The 22,744-nt window shown below is 43.7% G+C and overlaps 1 protein-coding gene across 3 annotated transcripts in view; it reads left to right on the top strand.

The window, feature by feature from the left end:
* The window catches only part of LOC122348778 (transcription factor SOX-5-like), a 72,455-nt gene that overhangs the window by 43,631 nt on the left and 6,080 nt on the right, over window positions 1-22,744 (top strand). Inside the window, exons 7-12 of one of the 3 annotated variants that reach the window (XM_043244636.1) lie at window positions 194-283; window positions 7,657-7,777; window positions 9,975-10,060; window positions 16,077-16,226; window positions 19,455-19,626; window positions 21,802-21,974. In XM_043244636.1, coding sequence (XP_043100571.1) covers window positions 194-283; window positions 7,657-7,777; window positions 9,975-10,060; window positions 16,077-16,226; window positions 19,455-19,626; window positions 21,802-21,974 — 792 coding nt within the window. Of the gene's footprint in view, window positions 1-193; window positions 284-7,656; window positions 7,784-9,974; window positions 10,061-16,076; window positions 16,227-19,454; window positions 19,627-21,801; window positions 21,975-22,744 lie in introns of those variants that run through there. The other 2 variants (XM_043244634.1, XM_043244635.1) reach the window with 2 other exon arrangements.

Here is a 22,744-nt window from a genome sequence, read left to right as displayed (position 1 = left end):
TAACACACCTCTGTACACAAACACGCACAACGCTCCAGGACTGGGTGCCACTCCTTGGTAAATATGTATGAAATACAAAAGCACACCCAAGAGCTTCAAACACACAGTTTACCGTCACTCTACAAACATGTGACCCCCTATCTGCACAAATAATGTTCTCTCTTTTTGAAAACCAACTTGACATATCTGACAGTTTGACATGTTCTGTCCACAGATTGCACGACAACAGCAGCAACTTCTGCAGCAACAACACAAAATCAACCTCCTGCAGCAACAGATCCAGGTGAGTCTTCATATAGATGTGCCATGTCCACTTGTAGGCTTGTATACATGTTTTGCGTTTATGCTTTTGAAGGGGTATGTTTGTGAGATGTCACAATGTGAGTGACTTGTCACCGTGACCATGGGGTTTCATGACAATCAAACGTTGTTGTCCACCAATCAGCAATCAACCACCCCCCTCAACCAATCATTAACGAGCATCAGCGCTGGTATCCAGAGTCCATGCTCATAGTCCTTTTGTAGAACAATGGAAATTTAGCTACAGACACAAAACAAAGCAACATTATGATGGAATATCGTACTTCTAATTTTAAGGCAATACGTAATGTATTGCGACAACCTCAGCTGAAAGGAATCATTGGAACTGACAGATTTAAGACACTTTAATTAAAACACAAACAAAAGTATCCCATGCACTTAAAATAGCATAGATGTGAAAAGGATTTTTTTTAAAGGAATTTATAAAGTTACATGGCATGAGGTCATAGCTACCTAAAAGAAATTGTTAACTGTTTAAAACTAACTTTACATAGAGTATAGCATGCATTACGCAGGACAAAACGCTTGAATTTAACTTCCCAAAAGTATTGGATGTCAGCTACTCGCTCTTTGTGTGGTCCACATCGGAGCTGCCTATGAAGAGCAAATCACGTTTTAAATCACTTATGAGATTCCATTTCAGTTAATATGCTGCTTTAAAAGATAGCTGGATAATAGACAGGCAGCTCAATAAGGTTTTAAAAATGGTGTATATTTAGACATAGCAATCATGCAAACTATGATTTAAATGAATCTTTTGAAAAAATGTGTCAGGAATGCCCTAATGGCCAGTAAAGGAGCTTGTAGAAACCTAAACACAGACACTTTTTGATGGGTTTGTCCCAGCTGACTTACGCATAGGGCAGAGAGACACTGGCCTGCTTTGTGTGTGCAGGTGTGAAGCGAATAAAGGCTTTGTGTGCAAGAGGAGATGAGATGAGTCTAATTTGGTTGATAAAATGAGACTTAGCCTTGAGAGGGACTCCGGCAGTTTTGGCCAGGAAGCCACATCACACTGAGACTATTCACACACACACACACAGATCACTCCCGTCCGCTGGACCCCTGCCATTCTGTTTTAGTGCCTGACTGTGTGTTGCAGCTGTGTCTGTTTGTGTGTGCATGTTCATACTACACAGCTTAGCCTGAACATGTGTATGTGAGACTTATCTGTGTCTATTTCAAAATCCGCATCAGCTCATGTCTGTATGTGTGTCAGTAGCAGCTGTGTGTGCGTCAGTCCCCAAAACACGTCCGCTTGGGTTTCTCTAGCCCGTCGCTCACAGAAACAAAGCCTCTTTTTCCCATGACTTTGCAACCTTTTCCCAAACAAGCACTTCTCCATTCAGCCCAGTGGAACAATAGTTTCTCACAGTCAACACGGAGGCGGCGGAGGGGGGCGAGAGGAGGAGACCCTTGTTATGGGCCAATCATATATTAGCCCTAAATCACCTCCTTAAAAACACACATTTGACTTGTGTCTAACACACAGGCCGCTAACATACTGTGAGCAAACACTTGCGTCAGAGACAAATATAGCAGTCCTGAACTTTTAGAGTTTAATACAAGATGTTACTGAGGTCAAAAGCCAAATTCCACTTCCAAAAGAAGGAAAATAAGCTTTAGAGTCAACACGAAGTGAAAAGTGACCCTATTTACCTTTTTAATAAATGTTCCTGGTCTTATTTTTAACCGCTTTTTCAGTATATGTATTTTAAAACAACAACAAACATTTTTTGTGGCTTTCTTTTTAGTAACATTTTTTCTCATCCAACAGTCTGATTTACTCAGATACGAGTCACATTAAAGAAGTCGTGTTAACTTTAAATTGTAGAGCTTTTAAAACTCCTTGAAGAGTTACTTCTCTCCAGAAATACGCACAGTTAACACATATATCCCTCTCAGTGTGGGGCCACTTCTTTAGGCTCTTGGGGGTAACGTGCATACACACTTTTTCTTTCGTATTAAAGCTGTCTCTGCTCTGGACCCCTGACAGTTATCCTACCAGGAACACAGGCTCCTGGATGAAAGAATACACCTGCCGAGAAGCTTGAGGCACACATGCATGACATGCAGGATACATATAATGCATTTCCATGCTTAACGAGAGGCGTAATGTTGAGAAAGACCTGTGGGCGCTGTGGCTAGGAGCTGCCCACTGGTACAACCTCCTCCTGTGCGCCGCTGTACTGTAACACTTTCCTGCTGTCTGTTCGCTTTTCTCTCATTAGCAGCCTTCTTTCAGCACACCTCCTCCGGCTCTGCAGGGCGTCGCGCTGGTGTTAGAAAATTTTCGCTACCCAGCGCAGGGGCCGAGGTGAGGCTCCTCCGCTGTCAATGTGGCAGTTAACACAAGTAGCCAGACCTCCCATGAGGAGCTGTTTGCGCTGGCTAATTTGACGTTGAACGTCAGCCATTTAGCACAACAGCATTAGCCGCGGCTAAAGACACAAGCACTGTTGTCGCATATTTCTGCTAACTAACTAGTTTAAGTGATCAGACACGGTGGCGACAGAAACCGGTGGCTGCTTATAAAACACATATTAGAGTCAACCTACATTTCACAAAAACTAACCTAATAAAGGGCTTCCACGGCAGTAGCTTATACATGTCAAACACAGCATGATCGCTTCCTAACTCAATCAGACTCATTTGCTGAGCGTCAGTGCCTCCTTGAGATTGTAAATTCATTTTCCCACGGAATGGGAGTTAAAAAGAAGGTTGAAGAGGAAAAAAAGACAACAGTACGTTAGCGCATCAGAGTTAGGCCAGGTCCTGTGCACAGGAGCGGCTAACCCAATTGGCTGTGTAATTGTTTAATTTGTCTCATTACACCTAAATGAATGTAATTGGTGTTTTTCCTGCATGAAGTGGCCGCACTGGTTGTGTGAACTGGGCTTTGTGCAGCACTGCGGATGACGGTGGGGGAGTCTCTCAACACATGTTCTCAATTGATATGAGCACTGACTTTATATTATTAAAAATATTTTAGGAGCCGTTTAAGATTTTCTAAAGATAAAGTATGTCATTTCTGCACAATTATCATTATCAGTTGTTTATTATAATAGCAGTATTACATTAGTGTGTCAGGTTTTCAGGATAGCCAGAATAATTAATTGGAATTGTAATAGCAAAATTGCATGTTCAACCTATATCTTTGTGGTGACCCTAAAATACAAAATTTTGGACAGGTGAAAAGGGTGTGTGTGTGTGTGGGTATGTTCAGTTTTCCTGGAAAGAAAACAGCTAAGGAGAGAGTGTGATAGACAGACAGTCTAACATTCTCATTCAACTTTTATTTGTAAAGATTCAGGCCACAGGATCAACAAGACATTGAGTGAGGAAGAGAAGGTGAGAGAATAATGAAGGAAATTCAGTCTTAAAAGAAGGCATGCGCAAAAAATTCGACCAAAGTGCTATATGTACAACAAGGAAGCCAAAAGGAGGGAAATTAGCAGATACAAAGTGTTATACGTGTCCATTTCCACCTCTACTTCCTCTCCAAGTGCAGAACAACTGTGTGTTACCTAAGCGACTGGCCCTGAGCAGCATATAACAGCCTGGTGTGTGCCCGTGTATGCGTGTCTTGGTGTGTTTGAGTGTGTGGGGAAGGCTTCTCTCAGCCCGGTGGTTGGCAGCTAATGGGAGCTATTTGAGGAAGGACACACAGGCAGAGGAGCAGATGGGCGCTGCGTTATGCCCACCTACAGCGGGCGGCTGACGCACCTCCTGCACTCACACCTAATGGGGGCCTAATAAAAGGCTGGCTGTGCAGACACAGGCTCGCCACTCAATTTCATTAGCCGCTAATCAGCCAAAGGTGCCCTTGGCTCACGGAAAAGGACCGTTCATTGGAAAAAAAATGAGAGGCATACTTGGAAAAAAAGAACGAAGGGCATGAGTGAGAAAATGGACATGCGTTTGCAATTGGAAAGAGCAGGGTTGTTGTTTTGGTGGGGTTCGAAAATGCCACATTTATCTGGAAGGTGCAGTCAGGCATGGAAAAGAGAGATCAAGTATCAGTCATGTGATCGCAATGCAAGTCTTTATTGGTCTAGACTTTGATCAGGTTCCAACTGTTTGTTTTTTTTTTTTNAGAGCTGAGATTAGCTAATAATTTCCAAAGGTTCTTGTCTATAACTACACCACACATAATCTGTGAGTCAAGTAAACTCTGCCTTCAATTCAACAATAAGATGAATCATTGTTACTGTGGAGGACTGTGAAAAGAATTTAGCAGCAAACTTTTGTAAATCATTGTGAATGATGTAATCAAGTAAACATTCCTACATGAACAGGTAACTTTATTGCAATAAATACTTTCTACAATAATTACAACACAATATTTTAATTATTATACTTATTTTTAAAGTTAAATTTGTTATAAGGTAAAACATTCCTACATGCACAGGTAAACTTAAATGAATTTTGTCATTTATCTCAAAGATTGTCAGTTTGTTTGAAATCCCGAAGGATTTGAAAATGGGAATGAATGAGAAAAATACTTACAGACCCAAACCTGCATAAAGAAGTGGCGACGGGCCCTGATAACACACCCTAAATTGACATCCCACAGTTGTCGTCAAGTAACACTGAATACGAGACAACATTGACAGCTTCCTTTTTCAGCCATTAGTGTTTAACCAGGTGTATAATAAGCTGAGACATTTAATAAAGAGTCTCAGGAAGCATATCCATGTATGCAAAAGCAGACTGTCCGCACATGTTTGTTTGAGCGTGTGCGTAATTTCGATTGTATCCACCAGGGACAGTCCTTTTGTACTGACGCCTGCACCAGACTGGCAGTCATCGCAGGCACTCTGTAAAAGTTAATGGCCTATGCCCACGTCCACGGGGCTAATATTAAGTGCCAGTCTGCAAGTACAGTGCGTGTGTGCTAACGCTGCTATCCAGGCGCAAATTAATTATTAGTTATATGGCTATGTGTCCCCTCTTCAGCGCGAGGTCACTGAGGCCCGCCTTTAATTGCCGGAGCATATGGCTGGAAACAGATTTTAGCGGTGGGACTCGTTCTTAACCACCGTTCTTGCGCGCATTCTCAGATGTGAGCCATATTGTCAATGCTGGCAGCTATTGTTTCACTCATTTACTTCTTAGAGCAAATTACTCCCTAATAATAGCTCTACCTTAGAGTTTTTCTCTCCTCCGTGCCAGCAAACCTGTTCACACTGCATATGTTAATTATCTGCACATCTTCATTATGTTCAAAAAGCTTTAGGTTCAAGCTGTGCCGCCTGGCGAGAGGCTCTGACTCAGTTTGGTGCCAACTTTCCACTTTTTCCCTTTCCGTTTGTTTCTTTCAACATTTTTTTTCTTTCTTGCTCTCTTTCCCTGTCTATCTCTCTCTCTTTTCATATCAACTATGAAAGTTGCAAAGTTGCCACTCTCTTCTTATCCTTGAAAGGTTTTTTACCCGTTTCTTTTTTGCCGTCAAATTTTCTTAATGCTGATTAGGCTGGGTTTAAGGTTCTAGCTTTTTGTATGTTTTATGTATAAATATATAAACAGTTGCAGTTATCAATCATGGAGCAAGCTTATAGAACTAGTTTACTAAGGGCGTTTTTGTCTCATTTGACATTTATTAGTTGTAAAACCCAATTCCGAACAGGACCAATTCCTCCTCTATTTAAAAAAAAAAAATAATAATAATTGAAAGGCCTTACAAGTAAGCCATTCTTCTGACCAGAGAGTTCAAGGAGCCAGTATGGAATTCCACAGCCAGCTGTTAGCTGATTAATAGAGCTTTACAGAGCTTGCAGCTGGGGTTGACACTTTTGTTGTAAGGTTTCTGAAATATTCTGCAGTTTTCATGTACGTTAGACAAGAAGGGATACCTTCTTTTAGTGTTTAGGTGCAACTGAGTATTTCCCTAAACTATTACTAGTTTAACAGCAACCCATCCAGTCTCTACAGTTGAGATACTTTGTTCCAGTCCAAGATTTTTCTTCTTAAGTCATCTTTGTTTCGGCACTCTACTTTTAAACACGTCATGTGTTCCTGGTCCCAGCCAAAGTGAGTGATTCTTTGCAGAAGACGTTAACCATTCAATGCCTTTAATTTAAATCTCCTTTAGGAAGCAACTTTAAAGTTTAGTTCTATTGTTCTCTAATTCATGATGCATGTCAGTTGGATGCATCAAACTGCATTAACTGGCCTGAAAATGTCAATATCAGCCTCACCTACTCTGCGTGGGTAATGCTATTTGCTACATTGATTGAATAGAGAACAGCATGACGGTGTGTTCGAACGCTTTGAGGAGATCCACGAGCCTCTAATTCCATATGCACCCACACACACTTACTTACATGTCTATGCATTTAAGAGAGGAGCGTGTGCTTGTAATTTGCCACAAAACACTCCTTGCTTAAAACCACCGGAGAACACAAACACACACGTGCGCATTGGCTAGAACACGCTACTGTGGCCACAAAGCTGCAGCTCGCGGTGAGGAGACACAGGCAGAACCAGAGGAGCATATGTCCAATTAGGACTGGAAGTTAGAGCTGCACCAGCCCGTGGGGGGTCCTGTCGAAATGCAACAATAAAACGCCACTGCATGCCTCCTGATCTGGGAACAGACGGCCTGCCGTTTGTGGTTAACCAAAATGGAGGAATGATTGCTCTGTGGTAGAAATTTAAAAACCCTCAGCCTCTGTTCATCTTAAGACCCGACTGCTGTGATAAAGCATCTCCTCTGCTCTCCAAGCATGTCACTTTCATATATACAGTATTGTCACTTTTGGAGCTTTTGTGCTTTTCTCGTCAGTGGAACCATCTGTCCTCTTCTTCTTTGGGCCTGTGTGTCTCAAGACTCTTCCTTTGCCAAAGTCTCTGGCTTGTGTTTTTTCTCCTTCCTCCTTTTTTTAATCCTGGAAACCTTGTGAAGTGGTGTGGCGAGTTGCCGAGCATGGTCCTCTGCAGAAATGGAGGCCAGCTGTTGCCAGAGCGTGAAGAAGCTTCTTCACATGACAATAATCAAGGGGACCAACTATCCCAAGAGCCAATCCGTCCACACCTCACTTGTCCTCAGGTGACAGTTGCTGGACAAGCACATTGTTCAAACTCTCCCTAGGAGTAAACTGGCCAGACATAGGGTCAAGCGCCTTGCAGATTATTAGACAGGAAGTCTAACTGAAATATAAAGCAGGGAATTACAAGTCGTTCTGCATTTATAAACCAAAAGTGAAGTGAAATGTCCAATATGGTATTAGTTAGTCAGTAATCAAAACTGCAGATTTTCTTCATAGTAGACCTGTTTTGGCTAGACTCTTTGTTCATGACCAACATCTTAATTGTTTTCTTCTATCTCTTCAGCAGGTCCAGGGTCAGTTGCCTCCACTGATGATACCAGTGTTCCCTCCAGATCAGAGAACTCTGGCGGCCGCTGCAGCACAACAAGGATTTCTACTTCCTCCAGGGTTCAACTACAAACCAGGCTGCAGTGAGTATTAAAGCAGCATTTTAGTGATGGGTTGTAAAATGAAAGACTTCAGTTCAGTTTATTGTTCACACTAGAGATTTCAAACCAGATTGCTGAAAGCGGAGTCTTCAACCCAATGTTGGGCAGCATCTCCCTCCTGTCTGGTGTGTTATTAAGATCAGCCAACACCACTGATGCCCGTCATCTCCCGCACATGACAGACTTTCAGACTAGACAAACTCACTTGCTTTTGTGTCTCTGTATTTCTTGTTCAAAAGTAGGAACAGGAAAAAAAAAGAAAACTTCCTCTGGGGTTTGTGTTTTTGGCCGTAGCAGTCCAACTGTGAAGCAATGTGTTGTTTACCGCGAGAAACGAGGCGGCAAGTGCCAGCAGCGCAGCAGCAGAACGCTCGCGCTCTCACGGGGGGGTAGAGTGACCTGCCCCAGGTTTCTTCATATTAACACGGGCGGCCGCCAGAACACGCGTCCAATACGCCTCGCACACGCCTCCAACTCCTCTCCAACTGTACGCGTGCACACACACATCGCATAGATTGCACACTCATACACACTCATGAACGTTCATCTCCCTTGTGAGACGGACCGGTCCGCATCTCCAGCTCCGCCCACTGCGCTTCACAGTTTCCCAAACAAGTCCCCCCTCCCTCTTCCTCCTCCCGAAGGCCCCCTCTCTCCCAACCATACACCCTCTATTTCAATTACAGCCAGCAGCACCATCAAACCCTGCCCAAAATTTCAATTACGCATGTCATTTAGTTACCATTACAGTGCCTGCTCACGAGGGAGGAAGCCGTCATTTGAACCCCTTAAAACCAGAGCGGAAAAAAGGGGGATGAAATCCCTCTGGTCGCAGGGTCTGGACTAAGGGGATGCTGGTTCCCACCCATTGCTCCCCGGAGCCAGGCCACGGAGCTCTTCCAGTCAGTCTGAAGATGCTGCCTCCTCGCCAACAGCAACATGTTTGCTTTCCTTAGTTTTGCTCTTTTGTTACAGCTGTACCCGGGAGAGACATAAAATAGCTGGAATATTTGTGTTTGTTTAGGGACTGAGAGAAAGACAAGAAAAAAAGACAAAACACACACATCTCCCCAGAATACATCCTTGAACCGGGTCCAGGGCAATCTCTAACCTAGCGGATGAGTATTTGTTGGGGGGGGTTGGGGGGGAGTGTATGGGAAAAAAGTTTTGGACCCACTGATAGAAGCGTCTGGTTTATTGCTTACTGAGACAAGCTCCGACTTCCTCTACAAGCCCCTTTGTACATATACTCTGGAGCATCCAAAAGTGTATAGTTTTTTTCCCAATCAACAAGTGCATTTACACGCATTTTAAAAGTTACATTTCAGTTGAAACCAAACAGAAATGCTGTAATTAAATGTATTCATTACTTTAACACTAACATATACTGTACAGAATGGTGGGATATCAAAGGCCAAGGGCCAGTCAATGCTGACTTCAAAACACCACGCTACATAAAATTTTTAAAGAATAATAGAAGATTGCCATCACTTATCTGATAAATTTAAGACCGTCTTTCCTGATATTAAGCAGATGCATCTACGGCCCCTCTTCCTTAGAGCACCTCTTCTAACCTCTCCTCCCTTTTCAACCAGCATCATTCCATTTTTCATCATACTTTGAACTCAAAAAGCTACAGATTTGAGGGCATACTCGTGGTTTCTCATGTCACAGGCTTTTTCAGCGTGATGCTGATAACCCCCCCTGCCTCCTCTAGCCGAACTGGACTGACCTTTACCTCTCGGTCGTGTAATTATAATGCCCATATCTGCAGGTGGACGCTAATAACTCTCGCTATTCACTCCTCGTGTTCTGATTCATCTCTCCAACGCAGAGGCTCTTGTGCGGGGCCCGAGGAGACGGGGCGCTGACGTTACCTCGTTAATTACCGTCCTCTCCTTATCATGCCTTAGCCTTCAACTGCTATTGTGCTCGGGGTATTAGAGCTGCAGCCACACAATCAGCCTTTCATTAGAATGGAGGGGGGGACTTCACAATGGAGGTCTTTACCGACAGAAGAGAAAGCAGTGAATCTGTCGCTCCATCGAAAGGAGAGGAGAGGGGGATGGGGCTCAGAGCCTGGGCAGAAGTGTAGGGAGATGAAAAGGATGGGTGATGTGTAAAAAGAAAAAATCTGAAGATTCTGACATGCCTATAATGCTCTCTTCCTCAGGTGACCCTTACCCTTTACAGCTAATCCCTACGACTATGGCAGCGGCTGCTGCGGCGACGCCTGGCCTCGGCCCTCTTCAACTGCAGGTAACGTCCATCTTGTGGTTTTGTTTGTTTCTGCGTGTCCCTGTGTGTGTGTGTCTGTCCTTTTTCTGTGGCGATTCTGTGCATTTTTCCCAACCTTTCAGACAAAATCTCTTTTTCTCCCCTCGTTTTTTCCTCTTTTTTTGTTTTGTGATCCCGATAGAGAACAACAATGCCCACTGTTCTCCTCAACTCTTTTCCTCATGCCAACTGCAAGTTGCCATAGAAATGGGCCTTTGTGAGGGGCCAGAGCCCAGAGAGAGAATGCCGCACTGCTGGCTCTGGGGTGCTGATATTGTTCACTGTGGAGCGAAGGGTACCATAGAAACTGTTTTTAAGGGGGACAGAGCACAGAGGGACACTGAACAGAGAGCAAACACAAAAAGATATTATGGGCTGTCTGAATAGAGTCAAACCCTAATGCAGCCTCACTGTGCTGCTCTGAAATGGAAAACGCAGTAAACATGCATCTCCACGTCTGTCCTTTTTCCTCTTCCTCCCTTGTTTGGTCTCTGGCAGGAGGAGAAGAGAGGGGTGAAGAGCATAAATCACAAAGATGAGGGGGGATATAGGTGCACATCTGCTACAACACTGTGTTTGTGTAAGAATATTGTATTCCCGACTCACTCTGGATGGGCTGCATTGAGCCGCTTGTCACCAGGTTATTAACCAGGCTGCATTAACCTGGGGGCCCACAGGGTCCGAAACCGGCCCGTCCTCTCTGTTACCTCCCTCAGGCATTAAAGAGCCTGACTAAGAGGACTAAATTCACTGTTAGCAAAAATAGATGAACATTAGAGTGAATTTTAACAGGGCTTTGCACATACGTACAACGCATGCAAAGATACATACACACCTGCACATCTGTATCACAGATTAAGCATATGTAAGAGGTATAAATGGCTCTCACACATACGTGCTCGCACCGAAACAGGTGGTATTCCCAGATGCCCTCTGGATAACAGGTAATAAAACAGGATATTTTTTTGGTTTTTTTTTTTTTTTTGAAACCCTCGCTGTCTGTGCACTCACCCCGCTGTGCTCCGTATGACTGGCTTACTGCGAGAATCTTGTCCCGTCTGATTTTATCTGCTTCAGAGCTTGTCTCCATATGTTCCTTCGTGTTAAGATTCAAAAAATCCCAGATTGAACAGCTTTGTCAGGCGCAATTGGATTTCGCCAGAAAAACAACTGGAAAAAAAAGAAACAACAACATCCAATGCCACTGTTCTCTCATTCCAGCCTCAAATCTCCCTTGCAACACACACACACACTCAGAGAAAGAGAGCAAGAGAGATTACGGCTTTGTCACAAAGAAAATGATTTACTAAGGCTAACCTAAATACAGATGTCTCAGACAGAAGCACGTTGGATTTCCTCTGGGAGAATCGGCGCGTCTGCGTGTCTCATCTTTAGACCCCCCAACACGATGAGAGGCCCAAAATATTTGCTTTGGTCACTTCACAAACCTTAGTTTAGTGGTTCATGCACTCAGCCCAATGAGCTCACACTTTCAATGGGGGTAGCAATATGGTTTGCGAGACCAGAAATGCTACAATAATATTTACATTTGAGTATATGCATTTGGCAGAAATATCTGTTTGCATTTCCTGGGAATCAAACCCATGACCTTTGTAGCATAATACTGTTTTAGCTAGGCGAATGCTTAATTATAATATGTAGAGCAGTCCTTGAACTTAATTTTATTACTTTGTCATTTGCATCATACATGCTATGTAGTGTGCATGTCGAGTATTCAGAGAAATTCTCTTTAAAGTTTTATGTTTCAACACACCTGCAATTGCCAGATGAAGAAAGTCACATCTGTGTGAGACTGCTACGCAATGGTCATTAAAACAAGACCTTTAAGTGTGTGTGTCAAAGTGAGAGTTAGTCATTGCACCAGGGGTCACTATCTTCAAGGTGTCTGCCATTAGTCACTGCAGCGGTCTTTAAACCGGCACACAAAGCCACTTTTCACAACTAAGTCAACAGTTCACACTGGCCTAATATTCAGTTACCTGCTAAATTAACCTGCGTAACCCACCAAACCACACACATGTACACTGAGGCTAAGGGATTGTCTTGAAAAGCAGGGGCAGTGACTATGACTGTGTTGAAAATGTGTGAATAAAGAAAGAGGGAGAGATGAGAAAAGGAGGAGTAGAAAGGTACGAGCTGTGAGCAGCAGTACTGAAGAGGTATAAAGTGGGTCAATGGAGGAGGTCAGCCATCATATGTAGAGGCAGATGTTGGACCATATTGCACCGGATTACTGCAGCACACAGCAGAACGAGCAGAGAAAGCAAGGGAGACTGTATTAAATGCCTTTTATCAGCCGTAAGAAATAGTACATGTATTTCCATTTGTAGTTCAAACCCACAGCGATTTATTTTTTTGACAGGCACTTGTGTGCTCACAATGATAAGCACCGTGAATTCCTTTCAGATAGCGATCTGGTGGCATTGTCCGAGCTCTATGAGGTCAGTGACACTGTTAATAGATAGCGTGGCTGGATTGATCCTGTCCAGCTAGCCCTATCTGCACCAAAACATAATAAGCTTACATAACATTCCCAGTGTATCACACAATGGGAATGTCATTTTGACTCAAAGCTTCCCGCAAGCAGACCTAAAACCTGGACTGAGGACTGAGGCTCTTCCCTGACAATCCGAAAAAATAATTAAGCAGAAAAGAGAAAAAATGATCCTACCTCACAATAGATTTTAATTTGGCTTTTGTGTTTTTGTAAGCACTAGCTTTAGCACTAATTGACACTTAGGGAGGGAGATTTCTTGGCAGCGGCTTCAGTCAGACGCAACTCATGTCGAAGTTCATCCGCCTGGCGCACTAATCAAAACGGCACAGAACTCGACAGCCAGTGTTTAGTTTAGCACAAAAAAAAATTATGACAAGAATAGGAAGAATTGGCGACGACAAAGAAAAAAAGCACTAGACGCACAATAGCCAGCGGTGACCAAAACGACAATAGCTTAGAGGATCACTCCAAACTGCTTCCATTTTGACAACAAAGCAAGATGGGAAAAGAAGCTCATAATCTGAGTAAAGCAGGGGATTACTGGAGAGCGAGAGATGTCTGCTCAGCCACATAAAGACATGCAGATCCACTCTGACCGGATAGCGCTGACAGCAGCCCGTCTTCCTGCGCTCAGGGAGGGGACGGGACTTAACGGGGATGGGGGGGGGTGGCTTTGTTAAAACATGTGTCACCAACACTAATACTCTCCAATCAGCCTTACGAGTTAAAGCACAAATGCCAATCTATCTCCTCCCGTCACCCTGCATATACAGACGTACAAACACACACACACGCTACTTAATGCAGTCACACCTGACCTGCTAGATTGGACGGGCCTGAAATCAGGTGCAGCATTACTGACTACCATTGCCTTTGGGATCTTTCCTGTGCGTCCTTCCTCTGTGTTGATGGTGTGTTTTCTTACCTTTGTCGCCTTTAAACACACACACAGAGTTCTAGTTAGAGAATTAGAGCTGGCCTAAGACTCCTCTTTGGGGATTAGCAAAGAGAGAGAGTGAGAGAAGCAAGGGGAGAAGCTTTAAGAGTTCAAAAGGACGCAGCTTGACTGAAGGAGTCAAGAGTCCTATCAAATCCCTCACAGATACCCCCTCCCCCATTCAGCACCTCTGTGTGTGTGTGTGTGTNTTGAGATCAGCCACCCATTCATCCCCCATTCTCGCTGCGTGTGCATACGTGAGCCCGTGGGCACTCGAGGGGCATTGTGCTGTCACTTCCTGTTTGCTCACGCTGACGACGGGGTGGCAGCGCTTTGAGCGTGTTCAGTGGCAGCCCCTGTTGGAAGTGCAGTGTATGTGTGTGTCTGTCTAGCGGTTGTGACTGACAAGAGCTGGCCCTGTAATAGAACTCAATTCAGAAAGAAAATAAAGCAGTCTGATGCAGTGGACCGGACACGGAGCATCTCGCCCTCTCACGCACACACACAGGCAGGGCACGCTCCGACAGGGGCCGTATGTCACGCTCAGGCACACACACAACCAGGGGCCATGGTGGGAGTAATTGAACAGAAATGACCAACAAGAGCTTTATTTCATGTCCTGCTCCCCTGCACAGACTACAGCTCACAACTGAGGTCACCTCCTGATCAGAAAGCCCAGAAAAAATGTGTGTGTGTTGAGGTAGTGTATAGCCAGAGTGAGGAATACAAATAGAAAAAATCCTTAATTTTTTTATTTTTAGATTATTTACCGACTGATAGTACAAGATGGTTTGAGCTGAGATTATTTTGCGATGTAAAACAAGAGATAAATGAAATCAGTTTTGTAGAACAAAAGACACAGTTTAGTGTTGGAACAATTCTAATATTGCAGCAGTGTTTAAAAATTTCGAAACAGCATATTGTTTCAATGCAATGTCTCTAAAATTTTACTTACTATAGACATTAAATAATGAAAGGCAAAACAATGTTGGTTGATGCATCATATTGGACAAAACAAATATAATTAAATGCATATCAGAGTTTCCATGTGCCCCTACTTTTAGGCATACCATTATTTACCACGTTATAGCAGTGTCCTGTAACAGTAGGAAATATCAGTACTTATTGACTCTATTAGCTCTCCAAGGTGCAAATTTAGACAGATAAAAACCAGTGTGAGTGTATAGAGATGTTCTGTGTGGAGATATGTCTCTCAGCATGATGGTGTGTTAATCTCTGTGTGTTCTCATCTGATAGAAATATTTAATTCTAGCAGATACAGCCGACAGAAGATTGTGGAGAATGTGCTGTCGAGGTTGAGAGAAAGAACTGCCATGGACATTTGCATAAACCAGTCTTTGTTTCCTGCTGGTGGCTGGCAGCCAGAGACGAACAGAAGGACGGAAGTTTTACTCACAAACAGCCACTCGCTTCCAAACCTTAAAGAGAAAAATACAATTTAAAAAACAGCCCGTCTCTGCTGCTACTGTAAACACAGATTTGGTTCCTCATCTTTTCCCACAAATACAATAAAAGCCCCCTCTCTCTCTCTCTCCATTCTTAGCTTTCCTCAAAGTCCACAAAATTGCACATGAAAGCCGCACAAACACACTTACTGCAGGAATTGTACAAACAGCTTTGGGAATATGTTTTACATGATGTCCAGTCGCTGTATTGTCTGCTTGTTACCGTAGAAACATGTGCTGTGGTTCATAAATACATTGTTGAAGAGCACATCAATGTTAACACTTTTAACAGTTGGGATATGTTTTTGTTTGAGGTTGACAATTACTTCTGCAGATCAATAAATGCAGATATCCACATCTAAAGACTTGATACGCCAATAGAATATTGATATGTACATATAAACATGCATGACAATAATTTGTCATATTTACGATCAGCCAATATATATACACAGAAAAAGAAAGGAGCAAAATGTTTGTTTACTCTGTCAAATGGCAGTATACTGCATTTCATTGAATCATGCTGGCAAATATGTTTTCGAGTTTTAAGAGCACTTTCTCATGGGTCCTCCTGTCCTGGTGTGCGTTCTTAAACAAGAGTAAAAGAAACAACGGGGGGTCTGGCGTTTGTTTCCTCTCCCAGTGGCAAAGAGATTCACAACTTCTCCCTTTACATAAACACATTCACCAGTTTTTCACCTTGAGAGGAACTTTTTTTTAGTCTTCTCTTTCCTTAGTGAATATGACCCTTATGGTGAGTGTGTTTTTTCCCAGGATGCACCTTGGCGGGGACATGTCTCACTCAGGCGTCTGCTAGCTGTTAGCGTAGCCCCTTGAGGCCGGATGGTGGAACATAAAGTGACAGCTCTGTCCCCTCACACATAAACAACCATCAGCCCTCTCCACTAATGGCCAAACCAGCTTTTTAGCCTGTTTTTTTTTTCTTTTTGTTTGTTTGTGTGTTCTATGTATTCATTTATTCATGGACCTTTCTCTCTTCTTCATCCACTCTTCTGTCCCTTCTCCCTCTGTCTGTTCTCTCACTTTCCCTTTCTATCTCTCTCTGTCTCTGAGCAGCAGTTGTATGCAGCTCAGCTAGCTGCCATGCAGGTGTCTCCGGGGGCCAAACACAGCACAGTGCCTCAGGCCAACCTGGCAACCGGAACACTCTCGCCCACCAGCGGCCAGAGCGAGAAAAACAGAAGCACCCCACCACCAAAGCCCAAGGTATGTATTTGTAGATGCGTAATATTCTGGAACAACTGCGTACATTTACCATCCAGAGCTAATAGTCTTTGTATGTACTGGTTTTGATGTTTCTTTTTGGTTGATTACCCATAACTCGCGCAAGCTGGCACTATGCCCTCAATTCTCCGTGCCTCATTGCATTGTTCCATTTCAAGTGCTTTGTTATGGCAGCTTTTGAAGGTCCTTGGTCCTCAAACCCGAAGTCTAGCTACCACCACTGCATTGTGCTTTTTCTGATAGTGTATATGGCTCTGAGCAGGTATCTTTCCCTTCGGCCAGCGTGGCAGCAGGAGGCCAGAGCTATCTGAGCGGAATAAAGCTCCATGAATATCAGGCAGGGCAGAAATAAAAGCAGCCTGTCTGGCCTCTTTTCCCTCCTGCTGGGCTGGTCATTCTAGACGCCCGGACACCCCTGCAAGCCCATTCTGTCCCGCTCAGCAGTACAATAGCTGGACCGTGGGGCGGCCAGGGCTGGATAAACATGTGTGAAGGCCTGCTGCCCGCTCCCTCTCCGGCCTTGAGCCACGGCTGAGCCCGATGCTTGTTTGGACAGGGAAGAGAACAGACCTGGAGCTCAACCACATGCCTGTTGCATAGAGGAAGAGTTCAGGATATGTTTCCGTCTGTCAATCTCAGTGCAAAGCTTTGGTGGTCCCCATCGATTGGGCCTGGCCCCATGCAGCTCACTGTGTCAAAGGCTAATGAAGGCTGGTTTCCTCAAACATTTTATCCTTTGTTGTCATATGACCAAATAAATGGAGAGAAAGAAGAGGGATAGGGATAATACAGATAATTGGCAGTGCTGCCTGCACCTGCTAGGCCTCCGCAGCTACTGAGCCATGAGAAAATGGCCTTTTCCTTAAATATATTTTTCTGTCTTTCTCATATTCCCTATCAAGTATCTCAAAGTGGAGTCAAACCTCCTGTTTCCCTCTCCAAATCTTTCTTCAATCACGACTCTCTCATTTGTTCTGTCTGCGTCTGCAAGCTTTTGCCATCATGAAGGGACAGGCATGTATATTTCAGGGTTGCTGCCCTGGGGTAGTTGCCACTCTCTCATTTTAAGATGTGTGCCATGTGTCAGACAGCTGGTTGGACTGAGGCGTACAAAGCTTAAGTGCTTTACCCCGGGGGAAGCCTCACAATTCAGGTGCATCACAACTCAGTCACTATATCACAGTTTTCACTCTGTGACCTACTCAGATTTACACATGCAGACCCTCACTCCTTAGGCTCATTGCTGCCAGAGTTAAATTCCTATATGTACTTACAAGTTTGTATGGTTAGCATTCCGATCTTTGACATCAGTTGTAAAGAACCTTAAGCTGTCGCAACCCACCGATCGATTCCGGTATTTACACAGTTATTTTTTAATTTCTTCATTTATTTTTATGAAATTTTCTATTGAGATAGAACATTAGAGAGATTACAGAAAAGCCCTGGGTGGAGAGATGGGAGCAGGATCAGCAAAGGACCTAAGCGACAGTCAAACTTAGGTCGCTTTGAGCACAGTTGCACTGAATGTCGACACACTAACCATGAGGCTATTGGCACAGACATGTTATTGTTCATTTCTACAGGTTTTTTTAGGTTTTGGTTTTCTAAGTGACTTATATCTCATTTTATATGAGATTTAAGCTTATTTATTTTGTATTTGAGTTGTCTCCTCCTGTAAAATGTATGACGGATCTTAAAGCTAGCCTTCCTCCTCTCACACGGCTTTGCCAGTCTTCATTAGTTCTCCTCTCACCAGCTACATTCTCTTTGGCTAACATCCCACCCAAGGATTTGCTTCTCGAAGAACAATCCTCCATTGGGGCGGGAGGCAGGCATTATCTGTCATAAATATTCAGTTTTCCTCTTCAATACAGCCTCGCTACACACCCGACACAATATGGGTCATGATACAGTATTCTCCTCAATCGCGTCTTAGTGTTCTCATTGAGTAGGGTCTTTTGTGTGTCTCCCTTATGATGGAGTCCACATCCCACTGGTTCCCTTTCCATTGAGAACGGCGCTAATGAGGACAATCCTGTTACGGCCCATCACAGCACGAGCAATGAGGGAAAGGTCTTAATCAAGCTCTCCAGACCTCAGAAGCTCTGTTCCAAAACCTAGCATGCTGCCTTGCTGCCTACAGCCTCTGAAAGAGAGCGAATGTCTGCTGGTGCTACTGCAGAGGCAAGAAGAGGAGAGACACTGTAGCTCTGTGAGATGTGGTTGTCCTCTAAGGCTATCACAAATGCTTTTGTGTTTCTGGCCATTCATGACAGAAGGAAAGGCTCTAGAAACAGGTGTCGGATTCTGCACTCCCTGTGTTACCACATGTAAGATCCCACCGCAGTGGGAGCATGCTAGTGACCTAAGGCTCACTCTGCCATGAAAAGATGATTGACAGCTCTGGCTTGAGTGAGGGTTGCTGAGGTCATTAGACCATGGAGGTCAGATGTGGTTTCGATTTGGAGCGGTGAAGCTGTTAAGAACAATAGTAAGGACAGAAAGGCCTTAATAGCAATTAAGACAGGTTTAGTGACTTCATTGCAATGTTCTAATGATGTGCACAGGGCAGCATCTGCCGTTCCAAGACCTAATTGGCTCTATGGTGCCTTCTCTGATGTGATTACAGTGTCAGCAGGGTTGATATCTGGGTACTAGTCATTTGCACTTATAGATAGAGTCCACCACTGGTAATCTGGAGGCACAGAGGCGGTGTTGTTTGTTTATTATGTAGTTGAGTCTAATTGACATCTGTGAACATCTGAAGCTGGAATGTGTCCATCAAATAATCATTTGTGCTTATATGTATGGAATACTTGGTTATTCTGTGTTCGTGTGTATGCTTGTATGTTTGTTTCTTCTCAATGCGCAACATGTTTGGTAAATGTGTGTGAATCTTCTCACTTAAGCATGTTTCTTTACATGGTATGCTCGCTTTGTCCCTGTTCTCTTGTTTGATTGAGCATGGGTGTGCTGCATGTTTATTGCGCCATATCATTGCGCAAAACGTCAATCCAACATTGGCAAGTTTTTCAACTGGCCTGCGCAGCCGCAATTAATTTTACATTTCCTTGTGGTCTGGCCGCATTTGCTGAAAATCTACATTTCGGCGTGCGGTCAGCTGATTTGACCCCTGCTGGGAGATTTGATTGGGTCCCAAGTCTCTGAGGAGAAAAATCACACCAGGCCAAACGTGTTGCTGTTTTGCAGGACGAGGGCGCTCAGCCCTTGAATCTGTCGTCCAAGCCTAAGGCATCCGAGAGCAAGTCACCCACCTCCCCCGCTTCCCCACAGGTCCCTGCCCTGAAGCTGGGCCCCGGGTCCCTGAAGCACAGCGCCCCCTCCAGCATCGGAGGACCGCCGTCCAGACTCAGCTCCATAGGTATCCACACCTCCACAGTTCATTGCAATTCAATAAACGCACACAAATCGCAGCATAACCTGCCTAATGTTATTACATATTGCCCTGAATGTATCTCTCAAGAGCATTTCCTACTCCCTGGATATGTTTTTCTGCTGGCACAGACTCTTGTATGAGACGGTAATTGATGTTACATTTTTAGGTTTGTAGAATTTAATTTTGCCTGAAGGGCACATTGTCAAACATTTATTAGTCTAAATGGTGGGGGAGAGCTTGTTAAGCAGCTGTGTTTGGAAGCGAAAGAGAGCGAGACAGCGGATGGGAAGGTTTAGCGGCGTTTATTTCTGTTGTTTAGAGGTGCTGAATAGAGCAACACAAGCCTTCCTGACAGGCGCTGAGATTAGACAAGCCTCTTATACAACTCTGTTACCACCCACAGCACAAACAACATACATTAATAACACAATAAAGCAATATTCTCCCCTCCCCGTGCCTCCCCTCCTCACAACAGTTAGCCATTTCAGACTTCTTCCCTGTAATCGCAGTGTTTTTCAACAAATCCTGGGATTTAATAGCAGATTAGTGGATTTGCCGCCCAGATGTTTTTTGTTCTGAAAAAATGGATTAGGAAGTAAAGTTTTCACTGGAATCCTTTAGAACATGACGAGGCGAGCGGTTCTTTTAGATCATTAAATTTGAAAGTGCCGTATGGCCCATGATTATTCCATCTGGAGCACATCTTTAAGGGGTCAGGAAGTATTGTGATATCAAAGACATATTCTCAGCCCCTCATAAAATGTTGTTTGTAGGTGTATGTGCTTATCTGGATGTATATTTATATTTCAACTTGACAGAAGGCCTTTGAACGCCCTTTTTGTGCAATTTTCTCATCTTTCCATCATCCTTGTTCTCCACCTCTCTTATCTGTTTGACCTTGCTAAGTGACATCTGTCCTGAGACTTTCCAGCATGCCCGACCCCATGCGTCCCTTTCTTTTTGTGTCACTGTCACCACAGAAACACAACAGGGGCTGTCAAGGACTGTGTCCTCTAAGGCCATCACTCTCCCTTGCTTTTCCTCAGAAGCTAAAAAGAAAGTTTCACTCTTCAGGTCACCGTAATGTTAAAAGTGATATACTGTTTATGTTTTGCGCTATTAGGCTGATAGTCATCTCTTCTTTAAACAAATCATTTTAAATGTAAGAAAATCTCATGACCATCTCTCTTTAATGGGGTCAGTGCTCTCAATTAACACTACAGACATTTTATTTTACCCCCTATTAAATCAACTGTCAGGAAGTGTGCTGGCTTTAACACCCTGTGACCTGTGGCCACTTTAGCAGATTCCTGAGATATGACTTTTAAAAGAGTTCCCTACTCTGTCATTTCAAATGAAAGCATTTAATCCATCCTATCCAGCATTAGCGACCGGATTAGGGCAGATAAAGACTCATAATCTAGCATAGGTCTTTGTTAGATCTATCCTGGCAAGATAATGCTCCACCACACACATACACTAGCCAACAGATGCGGCTAACGGCTTGGGCGGTTAAGCTGCTGAGAATAATACAAATAATAGCCATGAAAAGATGGTTGGAAACATCTTTGATATGCTCGGAGGCAGATGTTGCGGAATGGGCCAAATTAGGCCGCTTATGGCTTTAATATAAGTAATCTCTCTTTTTTTCTTTTAAGATTTCCATGAGCTTTGGTCTGAATAAAAGCTTACAGAATGGCAGACAGAGAGAAAGAGAGAGAGAGACTGCTTTTATATATGTGGGATATAAGACAAAATTCACATTTTAGCAAATCTCTCAATGTAAAAAATGCAGATTTAAGAGATTTCCATCAGGAGTCAGCATCTGTTTTCAACTGGATCTCTTATCTTTTATTTGTGTGTGAAAGTATCGCTCTGTTCTAAAACCTAGTGAGCTGCGTACAGAGGCAACATTTTAAAGCAAAAAAAGTAGGCATATATAATTATACATTCTCCAAAACAAAATGCACTGCAATGCATTACAAACAATATGCAAAATTGCTAACAGGAAATGAAAATTGTCAATTTTTTAAATGCAGGAAGCATATGAATATGACTGCTTTACATCAAGACGCATTTTTATGCTTTGCCTGTCTCTTGTCTTACAGTCACTTATGTTATCCTTGTGCTCTGTCTCACTCAAACCTGTCATGCTTTCAGACCTGCTGTCATCCATCACCTCCGGCGGCTACCTGAACGACCATGAGGCAGTGACCAAAGCTTTCCAGGAGGCCCGACAGATGAAGGAGCAGCTAAAAAGAGAACAGCAGGTTCTGGATGCCAAAGTAGCGGCAGTCAACAGCCTGAGCCTCAACAACGGTCGCTCAGAGAAGGTTCGATAAACTCTTGTCTTGCATTTACCTACTCACTCACTTTCAATTGTAAAAGTCTGCAGATTCCATCCCTCACCAATGAAATGAGGTTTAAAACAGCCGAAACAACACAAACAGAAGCCTTAATTACAACAGAACGTGTTTATCTCTGAACAAAGCGATTTCCCAAAGCGGTTCTTGTGAAGAGGAGCAGTGGAGGTGACTAAGATCTGAAAGCTCTTTTGTTGTACACGATGGTCGTGTCTGGGAGGCAGGCTCAGGGCAGGCAGGGCGCAGTGAACGGGACGCTAATTTTAATGGCGTATCTGATGCTAATGTGAAGTGACTGGAGTGACTCCTCGGCTGTGCGGCTAAATTGGGCTTGTTTGCTAAACACACTGGAGTCAGCTGGTCCACGAGCCACAGCACAGGAAACGCCTTCGACCACAGATAATAAAACACACTCGCTTTCCGAGGAATTTGCATACAAATGCTTTAAAAAGCCGAGTGTGTCAGTAAACAAGCATTAAATTACGGACAATTTTGCCTCGTCCATCTCTAATGGCGTGATTGTGCACATCAGCAAAGGAAGGCGCTTGTATATACACAGGTGTCCTTGCTTCCTGATCTTCTCTGCCGCACAGAGATTTGGTTTATTTCATAAACCTTTGTGTGTAAACTCGTATCAACATCTGCAAATACACAGTAGGTAAATGCTTAACAAAAGCATGTTTATGGGTGCGTTGATCTCTGCTTCAGTTAAGCGCACGCACACGTTGGTGGGTTTTTTT

This window comes from Puntigrus tetrazona, chromosome 7 (genome assembly GCF_018831695.1).
Source record: "Puntigrus tetrazona isolate hp1 chromosome 7, ASM1883169v1, whole genome shotgun sequence".
Lineage (NCBI taxonomy): Eukaryota > Metazoa > Chordata > Actinopteri > Cypriniformes > Cyprinidae > Puntigrus > Puntigrus tetrazona.
The sequence above is the reverse complement of the archived record's forward strand: the minus strand, read 5'-3'. Positions and strand labels throughout refer to the sequence as shown.